The sequence below is a fragment of the Magallana gigas genome, chromosome 10 (genome assembly GCF_963853765.1).
Source record: "Magallana gigas chromosome 10, xbMagGiga1.1, whole genome shotgun sequence".
In the NCBI taxonomy this organism is placed as follows: Eukaryota; Metazoa; Mollusca; class Bivalvia; order Ostreida; family Ostreidae; genus Magallana; species Magallana gigas.
This window is the reverse complement of record NC_088862.1, coordinates 13,735,165-13,762,831: the sequence shown is the minus strand read 5'-3', so window position 1 is coordinate 13,762,831 and position 27,667 is coordinate 13,735,165. Positions and strand designations below refer to the sequence as shown.

Here is a 27,667-nt window from a genome sequence, read left to right as displayed (position 1 = left end):
CTCTTTTTTGTGAACTTTAAATGCTGAAGAAAAATGGATAAAAGGTGAAGTTTTATTTTTTTAAAGCAGTTTTAGTGGTTTTATGTTCTGATTGAAAAAAAAAACAAAAAACAAAATAATTTAAGCTTAATGCTTGTTGATAATTATTTAATGATATTTTAGAATTAAAACCTGTTAACTAATTGATGATATTAATTAAAAAAATAATATGCAATGTATCTTTTGTTCCTACTTTGTTAAATCTGAGTCAAAAATCTTTTCTAAGAAACACATGTACTTAAAAACTGTTTATGAATTATTGAAAGATATTCTAGCAAATTACCAGGTTCCGGTTTAATCAAAATAAAGTGAGCCCCCGTAATGTACGATAGACAACTCTAGTTATAAAATGAGACAACAGGCGAATGCCTTAGATACAGTGGCTGCATTGTTTGCATGGATGAATGGAGTTTTTTGTTCACTTGGGCATACCGATATATATGTACATTTAAATTTGATTTGATTAATTTAAAAACATAATAACAAAAACTCAATAATTTCAACAGCTTTATGCAACAAGCACTGCCTACATTTATACCATTTCAGTTGTTTGGGTTTTTTTGGTTTTTTTTTTTGGGGGGGGGGGGTATTTTTTGGTGGCCTTTATTTTTTTGGAAGGGGGGGGGGGGGAGTCGCAATGAATTCAAATAGAATGACACTTGTTTAATTAAAAAGACATACACTTTTTGAAAATAATATTTTTTTTTAAAATCATTTGAAATTGGAGTGGATTATTTCCTATAAAAGTTAATTCTTTCTGTTGTGTATACGTTACTTCTAAATTGGCCAAACCATGAATTGAAGTTTGTTTTTTTTTTTATATTCGTACTCATTTTATTTAAAAATATATTCTTTAACATATATCTTTTTAAAACAAAAAAATGGTGTGCGGGTCTTTTAGCGCTTCAGTGCTTGTACTATGACCTATATGTACTATTAGTACTTGTATGATTCAACTTACGAATAAATCGCTTGTCTTTCTATCAGTTTGCTACCTTTTTGCTCCCATGTAATGCTATTTTTCGTAATTAATGATTTATCTGGCATGCAGTAAGATTATTTAAAACTCTTTATGTAGACAAGATCGATCAGACGTACAATTATACATCAGATTGGACAGAGTAATTTTATATCTTGCAAAAAAAAATTTTAAAAATAGCATTGTTCAATGACGTAATTAGTAAGATATTGTAGGTGACGTAAAAAAAAAGATTATTTTCAGACAAACACTGAAGTAAAATGCCTAATTTTGTTATATTTACTATAAAAATATCGATATATAGGAAACATGTACGTCATGGAAGAACAAACAAGATTATCCCTATTTTAACCAAAATATCATTTTACTTTGAGAAATGGAAACCATGTAAAGCTAGACTTTTGTAAAAACATTGCACTTAAAAAGATTATTTTTTTTCTATAGAAAAAAAATACAAAATAAAAAATGGAAATTTAAAAAAAAAACTAAAAGTAAATTTAAATCTTATACCTGATTATAGACTCAGAATATTATGTTCGCGATAAGATATCATCACAAAAATCTGCTCTAATTCTAAGGGACGGAATTCTTAAAAACAATAAATTAATAACAGATTGATAGAAAAGAATAGATATAATTATAATTAAACAAGGCTTTTTTCACTTATATACAAAAAATATAAGAAGAACCATTGCATTGGCTTACTGTTCACATAAAAAAGAATTGTGAGTTCTGTATCTATCTTGTAACTTAACAACTGCGATTTAAAATTTGGTCACTAATTAGAAATACCTTTATAAAAAAAAGCCTTTTGTAAAGTTAAAATATTATATAAATTTTGAAATTTTCTCACTGAAACCGTGCCTCTTTAAGATTACTGGTATTTCATCGGGCTACAACAGATGGCATCAATCTTCTCTCTTTTAAATTGGAAAACTGTAAATTAAAAATGTTGAAACCCTGGTCGTATGGTCTCACTTGAGACCATCGTATCAATCAATACTACTATTATATTAAAATAATAGACTCGATTTTGTGGGCTTTACTACCGAGAAATCGGATGAGTACTGTCTTTTGTTTTATATAGGTACTTGAAGATTACGAATTTGGTTTTTTTTTTCTCAATCAAGCTTCGCTAATTAATAATCAAAGAAAAATTCCTTTAAAAAATCCGGAAATCATCAGAATTTTTTGGATTTTACAATCCTGCGCATGCGCATTGCATTCACGCTAAATCACGGGAGGCTCTTTAGTTTATGTTTCCAAAATATCACATTTGTATGGATAAACTCAGAAACGATATTACAAATACGTGTAAATTTTCATTGAAAATTTGTCATATATTCATCAAAGGAAATACGGGAGATAACTCTAACTCAGTGCATTTAATATGAAAAATCCCGAGAGTTCCGAATGTCAACATGGTGTGTAAATTCAAAGCGAGAAAAAAGTTGGTGAAAAGTGTTGAATTCTTCATTAGTATGAATTAAATTTTTAGATGAAAGATATGTACATCCTCAAAATGGTTTTTTGTGAATAATTAGACTGTTATTTACGATGCAGCTTCATTAATTTTCTCCAAAATCGCTGGGAGCGATTCTGCAATTGTTTGCTACAGTAATACGGGTGTATATATATAGAAGACGTTTTAACTGTGGTGAAGGCCCGTCCCGAGATTTTTCAGTAAGATTTTCTAACTAAGGAGAGTGTAGTGAAATTAATAGCATTATTGTAGGCTTAAAGCTTGGTTATGTAAATGTCAACAATACGGCGTGTCGATGCATCTATTTCGTAAATGTCCGATATCATATGTTACATGCCAACACGTGCATGCACGGGTCAAAGTCTAGTAGCATAAAGAAATGCTAAGTAGTTCATTTGGGCGATGATTTCATGACAACTGTAATCTGCTTTGGCATTGATAAAGACGAAGTTACATGACATTGCGTCACATGTAATCTGATCAGAACCTTATTACGTCACTCATAATGCACCCCAATCAATAGGCGTGTGTATGTACACGTGCTTTTAATTGAACGCGCTTCTTTTTCAATAATTCTCTTTCTCTCTTTCACTCTCACTCTCTTTCACTCTCACTCTCTCTCTCTCTCTCTCTCTCTCTCTCTCTCTCTCTCTCTCTCTCTCTCTCTCTCTCTCTCTCTCTCTCTCTCTCTCTCTGATCGAAATTGTCTTAGCGGATCAAAACTCTTATTTTAACCAGATTGATATTATAGATTATTCACGAAAGGTCGAATCGATGGTTTTTTGGTCGAGATTTGATGGAAATGTCACTCATGAACAATGAACTGCTACTGAGATTTTACTACTTTGGCAAATTGCGAATGTAATTTTCTGTGACGCTTCGTTACCATGTCGACCCATGAACATGATTTTAAACACGAATCCTAAGCCATTATCATTTATCCTCGCAGTTGATGTTATATTGTGAAAAAATGATGAATAAAAATTCGTTCTACAAAACATATATTAAATATGTTTTAAAACGGAGTTTATCTTTGTGCCTATTACACTATGGGTTTGATATTAGGTATATTTAAACGAAAGTCAGTTAGTTTGTGTACCTAGAAAAAGTACGCATGCGTATTCAGTCTGATGTTATGAAGGTTTAAGTGAGAATCGCTCAAACTCGGTAGTGTTATATCATGGGTAACATTGTAAGTGTAAACATATACATGTGATCTTCTGTAACCAATTATGCATCAATTTAATTTAGTCAATAGAGTTTCTAATTCCATTTCTATTCAACGATGAAGATTAAACGAAGCTATGTAGTTTAGACTTTGTCTCTGCAATCCTTTGGGTCCAAAAGCTAAAGAGCATGCATTTGTGAGCCTTTTATATCATCTCGGCAATTTCAATTTAGGGTGTTTTTTTTCAAGACTAAATAAAAATTCAAAATAGCCCAATAATGCAGAAAAAATATGTCATCGTTCCATTGTATACAGCTAGGGTATTGTTTTCTGGCGGGAATTTATTATGGAGGCTGGTTGGATAGCAGATTATCCATCAGTTCTACCTTAAAGAGACAGTACGGCGTATCTTATCGAAAAACCGACTTGAAAAAATTTTCCGATCGGGTTCGGTATTTTTGTACTACTCATGAATGTATAAACTTTCAGAAAATTACAAAGTTCTCCATGCAATAAATCTAATTATTTCATTAAAATTAATAATTACGTATAACCTATCACATAAACATCGCATGCGTATTTACTGTAAACAAAACACATGCAGGGCTCGCGAAGAATCTCCTGGACAGGTCTGTTGATAAAAATATGTCTTTTCTACTTCTCATAGGTAATAACTGTTCAAAGTTTTAAAATAACCACAATTATTATTTTGTAAGCATGTATTTCTCGTGTTTATAATAGGAGTTGCTACAACCTTAATCTATTTTTATAAATGAGGCCCCTTGAGGGGTTATTTGACATATTTATGTCTATTCATTTTAAAATGAACCTAAATTGGTAAACCATTTATAAATTATCGAGTAAGTAAGAATGTGTTTCATTTAGAGAATCGCTTTAACCTCGTTTTCCATGATGACCGTAATGGGACGAAGATCTTGTAGTTTTCAGCACGTGTCAATTACTGTCAATCAAAGTCCACGTGGTACAAATAAACGATATAAGGTTATTCCGGTTTGTACGACCTTTGAATTTCCGGAAGCTCATAATTACGTTAATTACGTTAATTAAGTATGTGAAAGGGATTTTATTGTATTTCAACTATAACAATACACGTTATTTCTTATTTCCTAGCTATACAATAGGTAAATCTGAAGTTATTCACACTTGTGTTTTCAGCTGTACTGTCTCTTTAAATTTTTAATGAATTTTAAGTTATAAATAAGTTTTTCATAGATAGATATTCCATACATTTTGCTTAAAATTTTGTGAACATTTTAATCTATTTTTTAATCGGAGCTCTTCTGCAAAGGAGATCAATATAGTCTAAAAATGGCCAGAACTATTGAGCACCTTTAAAAGGAAACATTACAAGGCATCATGAAATCTCGGAGTGACACTTCAACACGTAATTTATGATATCCTTCTGTCAGTTTAAAATATAGATATATCAATAAGGATAAAACATCTAAACCAAATAAATATACATCCACCCCCCACCCACCCCCCCATCAAAAAAATGAGATAAATAAAAGCTAACTTGAATTTATCATAAATAAAAACACACATAATACATGTAAACAAAATAAATGTACATTCATCCCCCCCCCAAAAAAAAAAAATAAGGTTAAAAAAAGCTAGCTTAAAGAAGATGGGGGAATAAGATGGCGCATCTTAAATCTTTGGTTTAGTCGTAAAATGCAATTTCAAATTTAACATTTTTTCAATTAAATACAATATGATTTCCGACTATATTCAGTTTGAAATATTTCAAAAAACGATAAGAAAAAAATCACCAAATCTTTAAGTTTTGGTGGTATCGAACACACAAACTAAAAACCCAAGTTCTATAAAGTTACCTAATGCCTGGTGCTCTAACCACTGAGCCATTTCATTCACAACAAAGTGCGATGTTTAAATGCTATATGAGACGTTGGCCACGAATGTACGGACTAGTATTATTTTTCTAAACCGTTCAATTGTTGAGCTACAAAATGACAGTTTTAAATGTCATCTTTCCACATTTTTGTTGATTAAAATCGGTTTAAATTTCATTTAACCGCATTTAGACTATGACAAAAATATGGAGCTCAGACCCACTCTATGAAAGAAAAGGCTTTGAAGTTATAAAAATTACACTATTTGGAGGTTTTGACACCCATACGCCAGTTTTAAAATATTTAAGGGTTACAAACCGATGTTACGTTAAATATACATTGGTTTTAACTAATTATTTTTTTAAAAAAGTATCAGATTTAATGATATTTTAATTTTGCAGTATCTAATTATTCCTCAAATGGGCATGTTACACGCCTTATTCACCCATCTTCTTTATCAAAAATAAAAACACACAGATGATTGCATTATATTTGAATTCATATTTATTTTGATAACATACATAAAAATACAAAACTTTGAATCAGTCTAAGTAATGTTTTTAAATACAACATAAAATATAATATTTCTTTTGGCAGTGTGAATTTTTCCTTTTAACTGGAAACTATTGCAATTGAAATATAAACGTTTTCTTCTCTGAAAAAGAAACAAAACCTATGTTATTTTGGAAGGGCGGGTCCTTATTATACAAAAATAACGTCACATCACAACCAACGATGCAGTGATATAAAAATAGACTTTTAGTTTTAAGAATTTCATTTTGAATCTCATACGGTTACACAAACAAGGCAGATATATTCAGAAGAAACTGTTTTATGAAATTCAAATACAAAGTACTATCAAATTTTCCATGACATCGAAACAACGAACACGGGAATTTGAATTAGAAATATTGTAAAGTGTTAAAACAAATAAATTTAATATATGAAATTCAGTTATTATCAATTTTCAAGGAACCATGACATCGAAACAACAAATACGAAAGCTTGAAAATAATCATAACTGTGTTAAAACGATCCGGTTTGGTATTATGTGGAAATAATTCGTCCTGCAATCTTCAAAAGTGTTGTCCGTCGGTCCATGATGTTAGAAGCTGTAGTAGTCGTCGTCTGCCGTTAAGCTTCGTTTTCCATACATTGCCCGCCATTTTAAGTATTTGGACGCGGTCCATGCATTTGGGTCCATTGGCTGAGCTTGCAACTTCCGGGCGAGCAACATGTAGCGATTCTTCGGGATCGGGATTCCGAATGGTTGTCCATCGCAATCTGTGAAGAGCAACGTCATCAAGCAAACGGCAAAGATCAGGCAAAATGATTTTCTGTTCATCTTCTTCTCTAAAATCAAAACATTCAACGTTAATTATTTATCTCTAATTTTTTTGAGAGAGGAAATGATTATTTTGGATTATAGAAATCATATTTTTCAATGTTTTGGTTCATCTTCTTTGTGTTGTTTTGCTTTTTTATCATCATGATCATATATTTCTATTCTTATTTCTTTAAACGTAGACACTTTTCATCAATATACACATGTAATGTATTCTGTCAATGACCATTATACTGTTACGAAAATTAACAAATAAATGTCCCAACCTTTGGTTCATATGGTAAAACAAAGCAAGCTTTAAGATCTTAATGCATGTATTTTTCAAACATATGGTACATGTACACTAGATTTTGGTACATGTTGGTATTTGTTTTTAATTGTCAGGCTTCAAAACCAATCCGTCCGCGGACTCTAAACTTATATAAAACTTGAAATGGACCAACACAACCATCGTCTTATCATGCCTCTCTCTCTCTCTCTCTCTCTCTCTCTCTCTCTCTCTCTCTCTCTCTCTCTCTCTATCTCTCTCTCTCTCTCTCTCTCTCTCTCTCTCTCTCTCTCTCTCTCTCTCTCTCTCTCTGATCCGACCACTAGCATACGTAACTCGTTACACGATTGTAAATAAATAACAGCTAATCAGCAAATTTTAATCCTGTTTGTGGAATAGGCGTCCCAGGTAAATATTAATTAACTCGTTAGTGAAGAGATAGTTGCTGGTACATTCCAAAATCAATAACTGAAGAAATGTGAAGTGGGGGTCTCATATTCAAATTAAATCTCCTGAATAATGATGCTGACCTTTCCTCCTTGAATTCTATAAATTACTGTTAAAGATTTCACCAATATGATTTTATGAATGTGCACGAGGCATGTTGACAAATATTTATCTCTTTCTTGATAATTTTGAATTTTTGTAACATTAGACCATTATACATGTTAACAAAAATTACTTTTCCGCTGAAAAAAAAGATTGTGCCATGATATTCCGAATCGTCCAATACATAACCTAGATATATACTAGTACCCTACAATGCAATAATAACTATCATCCTGAGATATGAAAGCTTGAATTGTATATTGTATGTCTCTCTCTCTCCTCTCTCTCTCTCTCTCTCTCTCTCTCTCTCTCTCTCTCTCTCTCTCTCTCTCTCTCTCTCTCTCTCTCTCTCTCCCAAATTACAAAAATGACATATACATGTATACATGCACATTTTCTTAAATCATTTGATATTCATATACATCTCAGGGTTCAATTGATGTTCATGATCATTTAATAGTATGAAAAAAAACAAAACAAGAATTCTCCTTTGAAATGCCCCATCTAGCTTACCAGGTTTCAGTAAAAGGCTAAAAAAGATTTTTTTTAAAAGGCTACGGGGATTTTGCATTGCAGACGACACGAGAGTACCCGGATGATTACGTTGTATAAATGTGCGAGATGCCCCAAATGGAGAACACTTCTAATTACAAATTTCCGTAAGATTTTCTTTATCGTTTCTGTTAGCTTCTCTGAGTTAAAACAGACGATGTGTCAATGAGGAACGTTGGATTTTTTCCATTTTATCGATTTCAATTGTACTTAATCGACAAGTATGTTTGATTTCATTGAAAATTGGCAAAAGGACAAAAACAATAATTTGGGACCGACCCGACTATAGTAATTTTCGTCGCTCTTTCATCGATTTGAAAAGAAAAAAATAATTAATACTGTGAATTCCTTTTTATACGTGAGCTCTTCATTCAGCTGTTTTGTATCAAATTGCGAGAATATATTACCACTATTTTTTTATAATTTCCTATACTTAAAAAATATCTGAAAATAAAAGCGAGATTTCAAAATCCGTGAGGGTTGTTTATCGCGATTTTACGCGGAAATTAATTCCTCGCGTTTAATTAGGAATCTACAGTAGTCGATATATATATGATAAATATAAATTATGCATACCGTAAAAACCTTGGGGAAAGTCGCCTTGCTTGATGGCTTCTGGAAAGACCTTCAGGAATGAATGGATATATGGAATCGGGTGTCATTTATAAATGAGAGATCTACATGACGTAATGGCTTACAGACAACAATCGTCTTACACGAGCTATACTGTGAAGAATACCGTGTATCCGTGAAAATCATCAATTGTGGTACAAAGTTTTGGACACGTCCGTGGATCATTATGTATCATTATGTATTCTTCTTATATGATCATTATCGGATAGAAATCTATAAAACACAATATGCTCTCCTTAATAAAGACTCTGCAATAGGTGAGGAAGATACACGTGCGTTGGTGCTTTTTTTGTTTTGTTTTTTTTTAGGGGGGAGGGGGGGGGGGGGGGTTTGGGGGGGGGGGGGGGGGGCGGGGGTATGTTTGGTGTTTTGTTTTGTTTTGTTTTCTTGATTGTGTTTTTTTTTGTTTGTTTTTTTTGGTGGGTTTTTTTTTTGGTTTTTTGGAGGGGTTTGTTATTAGAGCCATTTTAACAGGAGCTTGGACTTTGGGTAGTTGTGTCAAATAGCAATGTGACGTAGGCTTGTCTATTTCATTGCTGGCCACTCAGCCATTGCTCTTTGAAATGAACAAGATTTGTCTGGCTTTTGAGCTAAGGCTATGCAATCGGTGCGTATTTCGCTTGAAACCGCGTCATTTTTAACTTGTTTTGACGCAATAAAATAGATAGCTTCGTCCAACCGAAAGTCCAAGGTTTTGTTAAAATGGTTCTATTATTTTAACACCGACTTTGCATTCATTGAAATATATGAGGAGATTTATGAACACTAACCAACTGGTAAATCAAAAAATACAAACGATATCTAGAATTTGTTTCTTCAGTGTCATACTCGAGGAGATTAAATTGACTCAAAGAAAAGTTGTCTAAGGCAATCATATAAGCTGTGGATGGATTTTTATTTACAAACGAAGGACATAGTTTTTTCAGAAATTATATTTCATATTGGAGATATTTTTTTAAATATGTGATAGATTTTAGTTTTATTATGAAAACTATTAAAAAACCGTCTAAACATTGTAATATTTTTATTTAATAATTCCTGCATATGTGGTATTATTCGAATATATATTTAAATTTTCCAGTGTCTTTGTCTGTGATAACACTACGAATCGATTTTTTATGTATAGTCCAATGCATTTCATTAATGACTGTTTTAAAATATTTAATCGTACAATTGCTGAAAATTATATAAATATAAGTAATAAGGAATCATTTTTTGAATATTATGAGGAGATCGAATACGGTCGGGCGTACATATTGAAATCTATCATAATGTCATATGTGCTTTATTGGGTTTGATCACCCCGACCGTATATGATCATCTCATATTACTTAAAAAATGTTTTCTTATACATGCGATACCATACAATGTGTGTGTGTGTGTGTGTGTGTGTGTGTGTGTGTGTGTGTGTGTGTATGTATATATATATATATATATATATATATATATATATATATATATATATATATATATATATATATATATATATATATATATATATATATATATATATATATATATATATATATATTATACACACACACACATTGTATGGTATCGCATGTATAATGCAATATAATAGCATTGAAACAGCAAAAGGTAGCATCTATTGATTCTGTCATTGTGTGTGTGTCTGCTTGTGTTTCAAAGAAACTTAAGTATGTCAGACCGTTGAAAATTTGACAAAAATTATTATCATTGCTCGAGAAACGTGTCGTCTGAAAATGAAAATAAAACAAGAGGCCCAGGGGCCACATTGTTCACCAGAGCAACAATAGCCACATTGTATAAAGGTGGTATGGGACACCTCCATATTGTGACGTACTGGTGCACCACACCACCTTAATATTTCGTTGTATGGAAAATTGGTTCCTCTTTCTGTGTAACGTTTTGATTGACTAGGTTAAAAAAGATTTTAATTATTCGCCAACATACGTCAGATTATATTTTGGAAATATTCGCCCCCATTCTATTTTCTCCTCTTTTCCCTCGTTGTCAGCAGGCGAATTTTAGACTGGGCGAATTCCAATGTTCTAAGTTATCTCTTAACTAAACAAGTGTATCTGGGTGAATTTAAGATGGGGCGAAACCGTTTGTTGGTGTAAAAGGGCGAAAATAACAAGGGGCGGAAATAACCCTCTATACAGTATGCATTTTTTAAACAATATTATCGACCTATAGATCCATGCATGTGAATCGCCAAAAAAGGACTGTGTTGTTTACATTATCTTATTATCAAATTAGATAATTTAAATTCCTACGCAGTGATTCACATGAAACAAAATTCTGATTGGTTTAAATGAAACAACTTTTAAGTTAAATCAATAACTGATGTGCACTCAAAGGAAAAAAAAACTCTGTTTGCTTATAATTTTTAATTTCACAAAATATTAAATCATCCCAAAAACCTTTTTGTAACATATAAACCCATTAGTACATGTACTTTGGCTTAAAGTACGTAATCATGTTGGAATACACACTTACACACACATACTCTCTCTCTCCTCTCTCTCTCTCCTTCCTCTCTCTCTCTCTCTCTCTTAAACAATGATTACAGTTTTTCAAGGAGTCGAACATATATATCACTTACACACATATATACACAGCAGAACTTGAAATACTATTAGTTGATTCGAGTTTATCGTTTGATAAAATTAATTCACGAAACGCATATTTAATTCATGTTCAAAATTCTTTAAACAAATATTTGAGGGAAAGAAAAGGAGATATGCGAAACGATTTGATGCATAGAACACTTGGACGTTTCGGTTTTTTAAAAGTTAATTTAAGGTAAACCTACGTGCACTATTTCATTATGAGTTTTTGGCTTTGAATTTCGTGTTCATGAAATAAACCTCTTGGCATCTCGAGCGACGAAGAAGACTTTTGTTAAATGTACATGCTGGGTTTATATGATACCAAAAGATGCGGAAGCCAGCATCGTGAATCATTTTCAAAAGTATCAGCTGATTGGCTGTGTTTCCGTCGCCATGGAATTCCAAGTACAGTTGAGAAACGTCTTCTAATTGGTGCGTGTTTATCATGTTAGGCACGCTGGACCACTCAGCGCCCTCTATATCCGCTTTCAGGATGGCAATCGGTTCTGATTGGTGGTTCAGTTTCGCCCGGATTTGCGTCAGTGGCGCCACGTAACCGGCTTGAAACTTCCGGTAGCTGTCCCCAAGGCCGATCCGGGAAAACCACACACGTGGTCCGTGTTGATGAGTATCGAAGGGTGTGGTGGGGTCAAAGGCGTACACTTTACAATTATACGTAGCGGCTACTTCGTCGTCAAAAGACAAATCGTTGAACACTCCGAAAGAATACACGATGCATGGAGGCTTCATCTTCAACATTTGGTCGTGGCAAACGTTCCACCCCCCATCCGTGATTCGGCCGATTCTTAATATATGCTGACAGAAAAATTGAGTAGTTTCGATGTAACTGAAATACAAGTCTGCAATTTGGTTGCCATTCAATTTTCTTATGTTATCTATGGATGGTAAATCTACTTTCGCAACTCCTTTGGATTTATCCCTGAGGTCTGGCTGGATAAAGTACACTGCGTAGCACTTATTAAACTTGTTCGTGGCACAGTGAATCAGCTGATCAAACCACGTGATTCGTAACCCAATGCTATATAACATTCTCAAGCGTTCCAATAACAGTATATACACTTCCGCGTCTGTAGTTTTAGGATCAAAATGAAGTTCCAACAAGAGTTGTCGAACTTTCTTTATGGAATTATCTCGCACCATCTTGTCTATAATCTTGAGTTCAGACGTGGAATTAATGGACAGTGTCAGAACGTCAACCGTACCTTGGGTATTGTTGGTTTGCTCTATCCACGACTGAAGAGTATGATTGCTCGACAGTGGAGTGTTATACACACGGCATTTGTAGCGCGATTTCATGTCATCTGAAAACGTCTGCTCGGGAAACGCTTTGTTGGACAGAAAAACGGCGCAGTTTTGTTTGGGACTATAAGCGGGGTCCCCACACACATACCAGCCGTTTCGTTTCACTTCACCTGCTCGGTCCTTCAAACCACAGAAAATTTGAATGGTTGTGACGTAACGATGGTAAAGACAAGTTATGACGTCAACGGAGAGGGATTCCAGTTCCTTCCTGTCGGGTATCCTTAAGGGGAGATCTCCAAACCCTATAAAGTTGTCCGGAATTGTCAAGACACAGTTTTTGTCATGAGCGATGGTGTATGGTCTGATTAATTTTTCGTATTTTTTCGCATCACTTGGGTCAAATTTCACTTCTTTTGGAGGGTTGTTTTTATGTGTGATGTAATCTGCGATTTTCAGTTTTGGTGCTTCCTGGTCATAACTTTCAGTGTTTCTCGTGTAAGTTATGAAATACATAATGGCTAATATCATTGCAAGGAGGAAAACGGCCGCAGTCTTCTTCATCTTGGAACTACAAAAAAAGAATCGATTTCATTATTAAGATATGATATTGGTATTAATTATGTCTTCACTTATTTTTGATTTTACATGAGTAATTAGAATCAACAGATTTTGCTAAATCCTTGAAAATCACCGTAAACAGACCGATTTCCATTTTGCAGCTTCTTTTAATCTAAGGAAAAGTTCATTCAAAGAAAATCATTAATATTCAGCACGACGTAGAAACGTCAACATCTCCCGGAACCAGTTAAAGGTAGCAAACGAGAGAAGTGAAAAGAGCGAGTTTGATTGAATTTGTGAAAGAGATCAAATGTTGCAACGCTTGACATACCACAGTAATCGTGTACTATATATTTTTGGTTTTCATCGCAAATTTAAAATAAATTCAAATGAAACCAACAATTTTTCAAAGGGCAAAGATAATTTAATTGCAAAAAAAAATAACTAAAACATATAGAACTGTAATTAAAATTCTGGCTTGAACAGATGCCATACAATTATTGCAGATATCCAATGTGCAATGTGTTAAATTAGAAGTTTAAAATCAAAGATTTCTATGCTTATCTAAAGTACAGTGTTAGGGAATTCGTCTGGAACTGCATCCGTCGTGTGCAGTTCGCCATTGCCGATATTTTTTTGACGTAAACATCGTCGACATTGTTGACATCTCGACGTTGACGATGTTGAAACGATATCGAGTTTACATCGTCGACATTGCCGATATTTCTTAGACGTTGGTCGACGATGTGGACTCGATGTCGATTAACAATGCGTTGTTGACGTTGTCGAATATGTAAACAAGAAAGAAGGAACACAATGTCGACTCGATGTTGGTAAAGCATTGCGATATCGACGATGCCAACGGTGTACACAGGATATAAGAGGTACGATGTAGACACGATGTCGATCAACACTGCAATGTCGATTATGTAAACAAGAAAAAAAGGAACACAATGTAGACACAATGTTGGTCAGCATTGCGATATTGACAATGTCGTCGATGTAAATAGGATAAGAAGGTACGATATAGACACGATGTCGACTCGATGTCGGTCAACACTGCGATGTCGATTATGTAAACAAGAAAAAAAGGAACATAATGTAGACACAATGTCGACTCAATGTTGGTCAGCATTGCGATACTGACTATTTCATCGATGTAAATAGGATAATGAGGTACGATATAGACACGTAACGACTCGATGTCGATCAACATTGCGATGTCGACGTTGTAAATAAGAAAGAGGGCACTGCAATGTCGATAATATTGATAAAACATCGTGCAATGGACATACTTCTGTTTCCGAAGGTCCTTCAAAATGCAATTCCAGAGAAATAGAACCAAGTGATGAAGAAATCCGTATTAATCATAGGATTTTAAAGATGGACAATAACAAACAACAAAGCGGCACAGACGAACGTGGCCGGTAATGCATCGGGCCTCCGGGCTGAGGATTGACTAAATAAATACAATTCAGAATAAGTATATATAAGAATCTAGACAATAAGAAAGGGTAACAATTGACATTAAAAAAATGACATCAAGTGAATTGTGTGCCAGATTCACAGGTATTAGGCAACTAGACTCGATGAGTCTTTGATTACCCGGACACAAAAGGCATAATTATAATAACGCAATGTTGTTTTAAGAGATTAACAGTTCTTAGGAAAAACTTCTGTTTGATTTGTAATTACAATTAAATGTAGAGTCTGCCAGGTGTCAATTACTGATTCACTTTGTAAACATTGATACGGTGTGTTCCCGTTTTGCACACATTTGATAATTGGGTATAGTACAATAGATGTGAATTGTGTTGTGATAGCAATTATAGTCTGCTTTCGGTCAAAGATTATATCTGGATTTTTACCTGTGTTTTATCGGGAACAAACCATTGATACGTGTGACAATAAATGTTGTATTTAAAAGTTATAGTTCAAAATAAAGTTAATTACAGTTTAGTCAATTTTTCACTGTGGTAATATCCCCCCGGGTCTGTTGTACAATACAAAATCCCCGTAGACATCACATTTTTGCTGTGTATTGAAACCTGATGAGCTATAGGGGGCGTTTCAAAGAAGAAATCTTGGAAATCTGTCATACTTTTGAATGAACATCGTTTAAACCCTGAGGTATTTATAAATATCGAGTAATTAAGCAAAATGTAAATCGAGGATATCTTGGGACAGAGTATAATAATTGCTCTGTAGGGCAGCACAGTTCGATTGTTTTTGGTCTGTAATAAGAGGAAATTTCCATTCTGGTCTTTTATATTACTTTACTAAGTTCTCTTATAGCTAGATATGTTACAGATCAGTTTTAAAAATTAGAAATCTTTGATTTTAAAGTATAATGAATGTGTGAGTGAACCGATGGAGATATATATATATATATATATATGTGTGTGTGTGTGTGTGTGTGTGTGTGTGTGTGTGTGTGTGTGTGTGTACGATCTGGTTCATGTACCGATTGTCCTAGAGCTCGAGGCTAATCTTAGCATGTAAATGAATAAATACAATCTGCATTTCGATAATTAAACTAGTCTATGCGTATGTTCAATTCAATCCGTTGCTTCATTACCAAAACAGGTTCTACGGAATCAATAAACTAAATATCAAGCAGCTGCAAGCTATAATTAAAAATAATCCATTCATAATAGAAGTACATGCATACACAAGTATATGTTATATTCAATCGCAACTTCTCGAGCTTCGAAAAAAAACCACCAAGTGTTTTCCGAGCTCTATCGGAAAGACCCGAGAAGTTGCGATTGTATGTATATTTTTAAGTATATACAAGGAAGTCAACATCATGTGAACATGTATATTAAGTTAATCTTCAACACATATAAAACATAAAAATTGAATCAAAGATTAAGTCAATAAGACCGATGTTAGGTAAAAAAGAATAAATCAGTCAGCAAATTATGCAATGGGGGTTTGTTTTCTTTCTGAACAATTAACAAAATCAAGTAGAAAAATGATTTTTTCCGACCTGAAAGAAAATTCATTTTCTGTTTCGTTTTTATTTAATAAACCGAACCGTACATATAAAATTACTATTTTACTTTGTGAAAAAAATTCTTGTTCAAGCGGGCAGAATAATCTACCTACATACCTTGTCTTGATATCAAGAATTCAGCGCCAGCTATTAACGTACATGTGTATTGGATTGAAAGTATATCCGACTACCCCATCCATACAGGCCTACAAAACAGAGACAAAAACCCGTCACATTTTGCCTCAAACTGAGCTATCATTATAGCCATCTTCGCTAGCCAAGGCCGGGTGGCGATCCGCTCTGCTACTCTTTTCTCTTGAAAGGTTACATTGAAATAAATGTTAAAACGAGTTTGGTCCCTGTGCATCCAAAGGGGACCAAGAGATGAAAAAACACACACACATGCACACAAACACACGTGTTAAAGTCTGCAAACAAAACTCCTACAATTTCCTTTTTTTTTTCAATGGCTCTCAATAACCCGGAACTTTTCTCTCCTTCAACATATTCCGGCATGCGTCACAAACGAGCAATTATAGTAAGTAAACAGTTTGTAAACAGAAGGCCGACCCGCAGGCCTTCTCACAAGATTTTGGTCAGTCACGTAACATCATTTTTGAAAGTGGGGGGAGGGCAGATTCATCCAGAAAATCTTCACAAGGAAGCAAAAAAAAAACATAGGTTCCGTGAAGCGTAATTAGGAGTATTGTGTTTTATGTGGAGTGGGGTGGGGTGGGGGTGCAAGTTTTCGTAGAGTCTTTCGGGACGCATCAAATCCTGCTCGGTAGTTAAATAAATTATTTTTTTTAATTGTATTTCTCGCATGGTTTTCGACAACTCCCAAAATTAAATATTTGTGTTTGAATTGATATATGAGCAATAATTTCTCTTCTTAAATTATAAGAATCATGTTACTAGCAATAAGAGCACACAAAATGACAGATGACGTATATTCATGAACGCGCTAAAAATACAATTGTGAATTGCAACCACTATTGAAATAAAACCACTATTGAAATAAATTATTTCAATAGTGCTTGGAAATGCATTTCATCAGAAAAATCATCTTGCAACCACAATTGAAATAAAACCACTATTGAAATAAATTATTTCAACAGTGGTTGGAAATGCATTTCATTAGAAAAATCACTTTGCAACCACTATTGAAATAAAACCACTATTGATATAAATTATTTCAACAGTGGTTGGAAATGCATTTCATTAGAAAAATCACTTTGCAACCACTATTGAAATAAAACCACTATTGATATAAATTATTTCAGTAGTGGTTGGGGACGTATTTCATTAGAAAAATCACTTTGCAATCATATTGAAATACAACCACTTTTGAAGTAATGATCTTAATAGAGGTTGGGGATGTATTTCATGATAAGAACTACTTTACAGACACCATTAAAGTTCCACTACTATTAAATTTATTTTTTTAAATCGTAGATGGGGATGAATTACTTTATGAATATAACTATGTAATCACTATTGTAACACATTTGGAAAGAAAGAAGTTGTATATCATATTTGCAAACTTTTTTGAAATGCAAGAAATCTAACAAATAATATCAAATACACAATTATGTTACAATTTTCACTGCTGCGTAGAAGTAAATAACCAATTCTCGCAGATAAACATGCATATACAATAGTAGTAAAGACTACAATATAAATGTACTTATTTTAGGATTTTCATTGTTGTGCAGAAATAACCAACCCTCGCAGATTAACATATAGAATTGTTTTCATATTTTTTTTCTTTACCTTTTTCTTTCTATAGATGGAAATTGTAAATTATTTTTACTAGACGACAACGTTGTAAATTGCAAGAAACCCCTGGATATTAAAAAGTAATTTATAGCTTATATATCATTGTAGATTAATGTAATAATGAATATCACTATTAAGATATATAATTTTAATAATGGTTGGGGATTTACTTCATTAAGACCAATATTGAATGAAATAAATTATTTCAATAGTGGTTGGGTATGCGTTTCATCATAACCACTATTGAAATAAATAATTTCAATAGTGGTCAGGTATGTATTTCATTACAACCACTATTGAAATAATTTATTTCAATTGTGGTTAAGGATGCGGCTCATTACAACCATTATTGAAATAAAATATTTCAATAGTAGTAGGATATTATTTTAATGACTATTATTCCGACTGTGCATAACACTTTCTGTTCCAGATGACAGGTGGTATGGGAAACATTACCATATAGAGGTAAATCAAAGAACACCATAATAAAATGGAATTCATCATCTCATAAGACATACTTCTTTTCTTAAGAAACTACCCTAGCAAAAAGGAAAGTGTTACAAACAGACATAATAATAGACATAAAACTGAAATGCATCACCAACCACTATTGAAATACTTTATTTCAATAGTGGTTGAAATGAAAGGTATCCCCAACCACTATTGAAAGAAATTATTTCAATAGTGATTGAAATGAATCGCATCCTTTACCACTATTCATATAATATATTTCAATAGTGGTCGTAGTGAAGTACACCCCCACCCGCTATTGAAATAATTTATATTAATAGTGATATTTATAATGATATTTATCAACAAATAATTATTCAATATACATGGGGTTTGAATAGAAGTTCTGGCATTTACAAAATGTTCACAATTGTGCAAATAATATACATTATTATAGGACATGATATGTATTTAGAAAGAGAAATGTAAAGGAAAAAATATAAATTCACAAAGTAATATTAATAAAGAAATTCATTCTAAGCTACGGTTGAAAGAAATAATTATAATAGTAGTTGTACTTCAACAGTGTCTGTAAATTGATTTTCAAAATGGAATACATCCCGGAACACTATTTAAATATTTTATTTCAATAGTGGTTGTATTTCAATAGTGGTTGTAAAGTGATTCTTCAAATGAAATACATTCCCAACCACTATTGAAATAATTTATTTCAATAGTGGTTTTATTTCAATAGTGGTAGTGGTTGCAACAATGCTCTCTTGCCTATACCTTTTGTAAAGGAATTGTGATTTCTATTGCAATACCCTAAACATGTCCCGAGGATATATTCAATATCAAAATATCTTATAAAAGCACATTCAGTGAAACAGTCAGTCCGGATTGTTTGTGCGTCTTCAAGCGCCATAATGGAATTTGGAGTTTTTATTTGATCGAGACGTCATGCTTGTTTCAGGGGGAAATCTTTGATTCACCAAATAATCTAAATGCTTTCAAATTTCAAGGCCTAAAAAGGTTACTACATGTATATGATCGACTTACCCCTTTTCAAAACCCTTGAAGTTTTAAGTCTTCCGGATAGATTATAAAAAGTGTCGGTTTACCATCGCCATGTATTGGTTTAAATGGACAAAACGCAAGCAATATCATGATTACGCAATTTTCCTGTGCTTGTTTTAGTATTGCAAGTAAAAACAAGTTATATCGAAATAAGAAATAGCCAGTAATTATACGAATAGGTCTTTCAAATACATTTTGATATTTTGTTTATTATGCGACATCATACAAAATATCTATACATTGAAATCAATTAAACAAAATGGCGTCTAACCATAATTAAAAAGAGAAGGAAATACAGATTAGAAATAAAATGCACTGGAAGCTTGTTATGGTGATTTTTTTTTCAAGCAAAGGAGTACTCAGACCCCCTCCCCGTTATAATACAAACCCCAGAGATAGCATTCTAATTCTATCCACTAGTCAACCTCAATTTTCCTGCGAATAAATTACCATAATGCAGATATAATGGCGACCTACATATCCGAATAATGGAAATCAATGGAAACCATGCTACAGTAAAGGTTCAAATGAAAAAAAAAACAATAAAAAATGATAATAACCTTTTGTTTAAAGAATGCACGTCCTCCCACAACATTCAGAAAGATGGATGAGCACTGGTCGTGTCAATACCAGTTTTGACGGATTGATAATATTGACCCGTTTTCTTATGAAGGTAGGCAATGTTATGGGTGATTGAATTCCGACATGCCGACTTGCCCAGTTTTTAGCTTTAAATACGAGGCATGTCTTTTAACGGCCCAGTGACGCTAGTCTTTTTAAATGAATAGGGTACGGGGTCGGGTGACAAATGTTGACGCTCGCCTTCAAATTGGCAACAACAGATATTACTTTAATTAACTATTTAGTAAACCTTGTCTCTTTTTCACATGTGTGCCAGGCAATACAAGCTTCGATATTTTGTCCACAAAATAAACATGCATGCGGCATTTCAATGATAATTTACAGCTTGCATTTTACAATCCTTTTTATAACGTGGTGAAAATCTCTCCAACCTTTTGGTTGGTGTATGATATAATAGATTGTGCAACAAAAAACAAAACAGAACAAAACCCACTTCATTTATTTCATGCAATGAGCAATTGCTAAACTTTCCAAAAAGTTTATATCTTGAAGGGTTTTTGAATTGACAAGAGAGACTTATAAACCAAATACAAGAATTATTCGATTGCATAGTGCAGAACTTTGGATCCGCCAATTAAATAACAAATAACAAATATTGGGCTTCTTTGCCTCGCCCTCCATTCCTTCTAAATCGCTTAACTGTTTACAAAAAACTGCCAAGTCAATCGCAACCTCTCGGGTCTTTCCAACGCAGAAAAAAAACAACATTCCACGTGTGTTCCGAGTTCTATCGGAAATTCCCGAGACGTGTCATTGTCACGAGATCGTTACACCTGGTACGAAATATTCTCTTTTCCAACGTTTAATTCATTGTATGATTAACGAATATAAGGAGACCTGCAATGAAAACATTCATGCGATTCACTGAAATATTTTTATAGTGTTTAGACATTTTAATTTAAGATAAAAATATTTTTAGAAAATTATTTTTTATCAAATTCGCCTTCAAAGGAACTTCAGAGACCAGTTACGATTTAAGACTCAATGCAAACAGTTTTTTGACCGTAATAGTGGTGATAAACGAGTTATATCCTAAAATCAAAACATTTACACGTGTAAATACCGTATACTTGCGTACTGACCATCCATGCCCACAAACCTGCATGTTTGACCATTTCCAACATGCGCGGATCCAGAAATTTTTTCCAGGGGGGGTCCGAAGGATAATTGTGTTTGCCAGGGGGGGTCCGAGGCATATTTTCGCGATAATTTTACTATGTAAATTTAATAAATTTTCATTTTCCAGGGGGGGTCGGGACCCCCCCGACCCCCCCTCTAGATCCGCGCATGTCCAAATTTAGACATAAGATACATGTAGTTATAACCGTATATGCATGGTGGACCTCAAAATACAAAACCACGTGACAGAACACGAATACCAGTCAAACAAGAGTAAACCATGAATGGGGTAATACTGAAATGTGTGGATGAATGATTGAGTAGTAAATGATAACTCAAAATAATACTTAATTGTAATCAGCTGTATCCCTGTTATATGAGGAATCCATGAATTGCGCTGATATTTATTATTACCTTAGTAGGGGGTGGTAATGTACCCCCCCCCCCCCAAAAAAAAAAAAAAAAAAACCCCAAAAAACCAAACAAACAAAAAAAAATTATAAAAAAAAACCCTAAAGGCACAAAACTTTATGGTGGTAAGAGATTCGTTCATATTGTGACGTACTTCCTATCAAAATAAACAATAAAATTCAATATAATTTTACAGGTTTTTTTCTTTTCCATAATTGTTACCTAACAGCGTTTACTTCAAACCTGTAAGTCATGAGTTCGAATCCCGCAAGGGTCTTTCATAATTTATTTTCCAAAAAAAAATTTAAAAACACATTTTTTAGTCAAATATAATAAAATGAAAAATTCTAAAAAGCCGGTGGGTGTATTTTGATTATAATATAGTTTTATCAACATTAATATCGACAGATGTCCCATTACACCTTAAATGTCATGCATCAAGGCTTGTTTCAAAATCATTATGTTTCATATTGATTAATTCCGTTTTAATGTCATTTGCGCTAGCGCGAATAAAGGTCAGGATTTAGATAGGCTTTCGTCTGCAATCCTTCACACATCCTTAAATAATACATTACGGTATTTTCATATTCTGTGTTTTAGAGCTATATGTTGAAACCCATCTTCGTTAGCCAAGGGTTTTCGGTCCACTTTGCTCCCGGGAGCAAAGTGGACCGAAAACCCTTGGCTAGCGAAGATGGTTGAAACCAAAAAGAACATAATGCGTCGATCTACAAGATTAAAATGCATTTTTATTCAATTTTAAACAGTGTGTCATCTTTTCCCCACTTAGATCCCCATTAAATATTCATGGTTCATGTTCATAAAACGCTAAAAATAGCATAGATCTACACAACTGCAGTATACTGAGTATATGAATTTGGCATTGGCGATTTAATATTCTCTAGACTTGATTAAAAATTGGTGGCATCGCGGAATTAAGTACTCGCAGAGTAGGAAAAAAATAAAAACTACAGTATGTGTATATCAACCCTAGCATCCTTTATTTTGTATTCTCTATAGGAAGCCTAGTTACTATTTCGATCCAGAATTGGTGTAATTTATGAATGTTTGTCTTGTTCAACGAACAATGTCAGTTTGTTCAACTATTTAAAGAGGGTTTAATTTACTCAAAATAATCTATCAGGTCCAAAGTCATCCACACTGGCCTTAGTAAGAAATAATTTTGCAACATTACGTAGATCCTAAGGATTTTAACCCTCTCAGAAAATTAAACATAAAAATCATATTAGATGTCTTAAATTCTACGCTATATTTACAGATGTTCATTATTAATGGCACACCAGCTAGCACACTCCATTCATAAGAGCGATATATTTATTTATAGTACGTACGTTTTTCACACAGCATAATGATGGTAATTTGTGCGGCATCAATCAGATTGGTGCAGCATAGCGTCCAATGTTCAGCAGATGTATGCATCCCTCCAGCCGAGGATAAAGCAATTTACAACACCCACGGGTTAAAACGATGACCTTTCCCCCCACATATGACTATTATTCACACTCCCGCGAATATCACCGTTTTCCTTTTTCTGCATACATATATAACGTAGATTCCGCTACTTTAGTTTTGCCTTCTGCATTTTCTATGTGATAAATGTATGGATGTTACAGTGTATAATCTATCACGCAAAGTTCCGACATTTAATTGCTTCCTGTTTTCCAATCGCAACCTCTCGGGCTTTTCCGGAATTTAAGTTTTTTCCCATAAAGAAGTGTTTGTTAAGATGGGCGCTAGACTTGTTTAGTACATGTACATGTATCAGTGATATAACATAAAATATACTAAACAAAGGAAAAATCAAACTACGCCAACACGCGCATGTTAGAATTAACGGGAGTAATGAAAAGTAAAAAAGATTTTGAGAACCCAATGAGTCGGGACACAGAAATGTATTTTTACATGGATGACAAAATCAGGAAGACGAAATAGGAAACGAAGTAAAAACAATCTGATTAAAATAAGATTTTTGATCCGCTCCACAAAGTAGCGACATCGATTTTGTCGGATCGGATCAGAGATCTTATTTTAATCAGATTGAAGTAAAAACTTCATAGTTTTAAGAGGGCTAGATGGTCGTTGCCATTTTAAGTCTATACTAATCTCCTCGAAAAGAAGAGCTAGCTCTGTATAAGGATATATAGGGAACATTCAAATTTTAAAGCAAAAAAAACAAACATTTAGGGTTATTTTTTACTAAATGACAGATTATGGCTAAAAGTGCCTTATATATATATATATATATCCAAATCACAAAAGTATTTTCTCAGTGTCCGGTAAAAATATAATAAAAGAAAAAAAGCAAAAAAAGCAACACTAACTGCAAAACATAAAAATATAATAAAAGAAAAAAAGCAACAACAGTTAGTGTTGCTTTTTTTCTTTTATTATTATATATAATATCCCGTTTATTATTTAAGAGGACTGGTTAGTCGTGGCTATTTTTAGACGAAATGATTCTCCTTTTAAAAGAAAAGCCTTGTTCAAAGTTATGGAGAAACATTCAGATATTTTTTTTTATTTACTTTATGTTCATTTATATATACCTGCTAAACAAATCATTTTCAAGACATTATAATATTTGACCATAAGAAAATATAAAATTTTTCCATCAATCACCACAATACATTATATTTATCTAGCACAGAAACGTTGCATTGTATTACTTCAACACATACTCTCTCTCTCTCTCTCTCTCTCTCTCTCTCTCTCTCTCTCTCTCTCTCTCTCTCTCTCTCTCTCTCTCTCTCTCTCTCTCTCTCTCTCTCTCTCTCTCTCTCTCTCTCTCTCTCTCTCTCTCTCTCTCTTTGGAAACACATATCGCAAGGGAAAATTAATTGTGTTTTGTTTCCATGAATATTTATAATTCTCAATCTATTGATCGCTGATTGAGAAACAATACTAATTAATTAGTTTTGAAAACAAAGATCATGTTATGAAACTATGCAGCTGTTGCAGTTTCGTGCGCTCAAGTATTAATGTCATTGGTAAAATTTTGATGATCCAATCGAAATTGGCCCACGGTTATTTAGCACATGCTAAACTGGCCGATGGGTTCTGACGATAGCTAAATGACGTTTACTCGTTGGTCGAATATAATGTGGCCTCAATTTGTACAAAAAAATATACCGCAAGCAGAATACATGTACATGTAATTGCGAGAATATTTGTGACGACTATTCCCGGCTAAAATTATATTAAAAAGTATATATTATATAATCAGTTTTTTAAAGCAAAAGATTATAACTTTAAAAGATTTTTCACAACCTCGGAGGGAGAGAGTTTCCGAGAGAGTAAAATACGGATCAGAAACCTTCGGCTCGCAAAGATGGCCACGTCCTTTGTTACCATAGAAATATTCGGGGGAAATAGTAGTATCTTGGTCTGATATGTTGTTTAAAAAAAACGGGAGACAATATTAAAGCTCTATGTAGCATAATCTTTCCTCCTCTTTTGATGTCTAGCTGTTATAATTACTTTTTCGGAGCCATGCAAGTAAAGCCCAAATATGATGAAATAGGCGTCGGAACCGGGGGAGGGGGGGGGGCTTCTTTTTTTTGCAAAGCAAAACTTTTTCTCGCAGCAAACACAATTGTTCTTAAACTTACCTTAAAAGATAGAAATATTAATAGTGCTAATATATAAATAATGCCTGTTTAGGAGGGTACCAGTTGAAATTGACACCCCTCGAAAACCATTGTCAACCGACGCAAAGCGGAGGTTGACAATGGTTTTCGAGGCGTGTCAATTTCAACTGTTATCCTCCCAAACAGGCACTATTTATTTTATTATACTAAATGTCTTAATTTTATAGATGTTTTTACTGCTTTTATGTAGAAATGACGTTAATTTCACGGCGAACCGTACGCGCATAATTTGCGCACATGTAACAATTCGTTGTGTTACCCGTTGCTAAGTGTGTTGCTAACGCTGAGGGTAATAGAACGGATTATCTGCATCTTAACCAATCAGATTTCAGTATTTAACATGAAAGTATAATAATAAAAACTAGACTTTGACCCGTGCGTGCACAGGTTGAGATTGTATCTGATAGTGGACATTTACGAAATAGATACATCGACTCACCGTATTGTTGCCATTTACATAATAAAGCTTTAACCCTACAATAATGTTATTAATTTCACTACACTCTGCTTAGTTAGAATAATCTAACTGTGTCTCGGGACAGGCCTACACCACTTTTAAAATGCCTCCTATATACCCGCGTAAGGTAGCAATGATTTTTAATATTAAATGCACTGAGTTAGAGTTATCTCCCGTATTTCCATTGATGAACAGAATAATCATTGAAAATTTAAACGTACAATGTATTTAAAGTATTGTTTCTGAGTTTATCCATGCAAATGTAATATTGTGGAAACAAAAAACTAAAGAGCCTCCCGTGATTTAGCGTGAATGTAATGCGCATGCGCAAGATTGTAAAATCCGAAAAATCCATATGATTTCCTGATTTTTTTAAAGGAATTTTCGTTGATTATTAATTAGCGAAGCTTGATTGAGAAAAAATAAAAACAAATTGGTAATCTTCGAGTGCCAATAATTTTTAAAATATATAAAACAAATGACACTACTCTTCCGATTTCTCGATTAAAGCCCAAAAATTCGAGTCTATTATTTTAATATAGTAGTATAGATGTTTTCATGATTTTGGAAAACACATTTTTTTTGGTAGGTAAGATTTTTTTGGAGTTATAGGTATAAACTAGCCCCCCCCCCCCTCCCCCCCCCCCCCACGGATTAGGATTTTCATGATTTTGGGAATTTTTTTTTGCTTGTCAAGATTACTGATGATCAGTATAGCCCCCCCCCCCCCCCCACACACACACACTTTTAATTTGCTTCCGATTCCACTGCATCTTTTACTTAAGTGCAGGTTTATATATCATGGCTTTTAATGCGACGACACAAAAGTTATTTCATACAAATAAACATGAGATTAAAATAAGCATTATATACATTTTTTTTTAATATCGTCGGTCCTAAAACACCCCCAGGCCGTGTAGACAAATTATCATACTGCGCTAGCGCGGGATATTCAATTTTTCTGCACAGCCTGTGAACAGGACATATTCAAAAATGAGCATTCAACAGGCACGTAGCATCGGGAGGGGTGGGGGGAGGGGGCTGCCCCCCCCCCCATCCACTTTTTCTCGCAGAAAATAATTTTCTTAAATTTATATAGTAAAAATTGAATTATCATGGAGTTGCCCCCCCCCCCCTCCCACCCCCACTTTTTTGGGAGTATGTAAAAAATTGAAATGGAAATGAGAGAAATCGAAGTTATAAGTTATAGATATACTACGCCAGATGAGTTTGCCCCCCCCCCCCCCCAACTTTCAAAATCGATGCTACGTGCCTGTTCAATGCTTGAGTGTGTAACACAATTATTAAAATCAAAATGTAATTCGATGGTGAAAATAAATTTCTATTCATTTCAATATCACATTTGACTTTGTATCTAAGTACATATACCTTACCTTGTAATGGCAAATGGTTCAGGATAACCAACAAAAATGGTACCTAAGTCAACTATATTGGATAGATGGAGTAGTAATTTCCACTATGGAATTATAACCAGAATACAGTTGAGACCCCTCTCCCAAACCCTTTAGCTTGCAGTTTTTCATAACTATATAAATACATGAAATTCTTCCTGCTTAATATGTAACACGGTATGACGAATAGCATCTTGACATTAGCAGGAAGGAAATAGATATCTTAAGTTTGCCCATCATAACCCCCCCCCCCCCAGTTTTCTTTAATTTACATTTATAAAAAATAATTATCATGGGGTTGGCCCCTACTCCACTTTTTAGCGAGGATATAACAAATGGAAACGAA

The 27,667-nt window shown here is 33.7% G+C and overlaps 1 protein-coding gene across 15 annotated transcripts; it reads right to left on the bottom strand.

Moving 5' to 3' along the window:
- Positions 1 to 6,380: 6,380 nt before the first annotated feature.
- Positions 6,381 to 27,479, bottom strand: LOC105347501 (uncharacterized). 15 transcript variants are annotated; one of them, XR_002201689.3, is made up of 4 exons: positions 23,137 to 23,925; positions 20,173 to 21,091; positions 16,424 to 16,512; positions 6,381 to 6,896 (listed from the first exon to the last, which is right to left on the bottom strand). XR_002201689.3 is itself a non-coding variant. In XM_034454786.2 (4 exons), exon 4 carries the CDS (start codon positions 13,309 to 13,311, stop codon positions 11,704 to 11,706), a length of 1,608 nt encoding a protein of 535 aa, XP_034310677.2. In that variant the 5' UTR covers positions 13,312 to 13,318; positions 14,604 to 14,767; positions 16,424 to 16,512; positions 27,304 to 27,411; the 3' UTR covers positions 11,251 to 11,703. The 15 variants fall into 15 exon arrangements, 11 of the variants coding, with proteins under 11 accessions (XP_034310677.2, XP_019930569.3, XP_019930568.3 ...); XM_034454786.2 differs by lacking the exons at positions 6,381 to 6,896; positions 20,173 to 21,091; positions 23,137 to 23,925 and adding exons at positions 11,251 to 13,318; positions 14,604 to 14,767; positions 27,304 to 27,411; XM_020075010.3 differs by lacking the exons at positions 6,381 to 6,896; positions 20,173 to 21,091 and adding exons at positions 11,251 to 13,318; positions 14,604 to 14,767 and having other exon boundaries at positions 23,137 to 23,388.
- Positions 27,480 to 27,667: the final 188 nt, after the last annotated feature.

Coding starts and splice junctions, on each gene's coding strand:
- LOC105347501 (XM_066072914.1), bottom strand. CDS start 23,175: ATGCCGCACAAATTACCATCATTATGCTGTGTGAAAAAC. Junction 16,513..23,136: donor CATTATGCTGTGTGAAAAAC/GTACGTACTATA, acceptor TCTGTTTTGTAG/GCCTGTATGGATGGGGTAGT. Junction 13,319..16,465: donor ACTTTCAATCCAATACACAT/GTACGTTAATAG, acceptor CTTTTTTTGTAG/TTCCAAGATGAAGAAGACTG.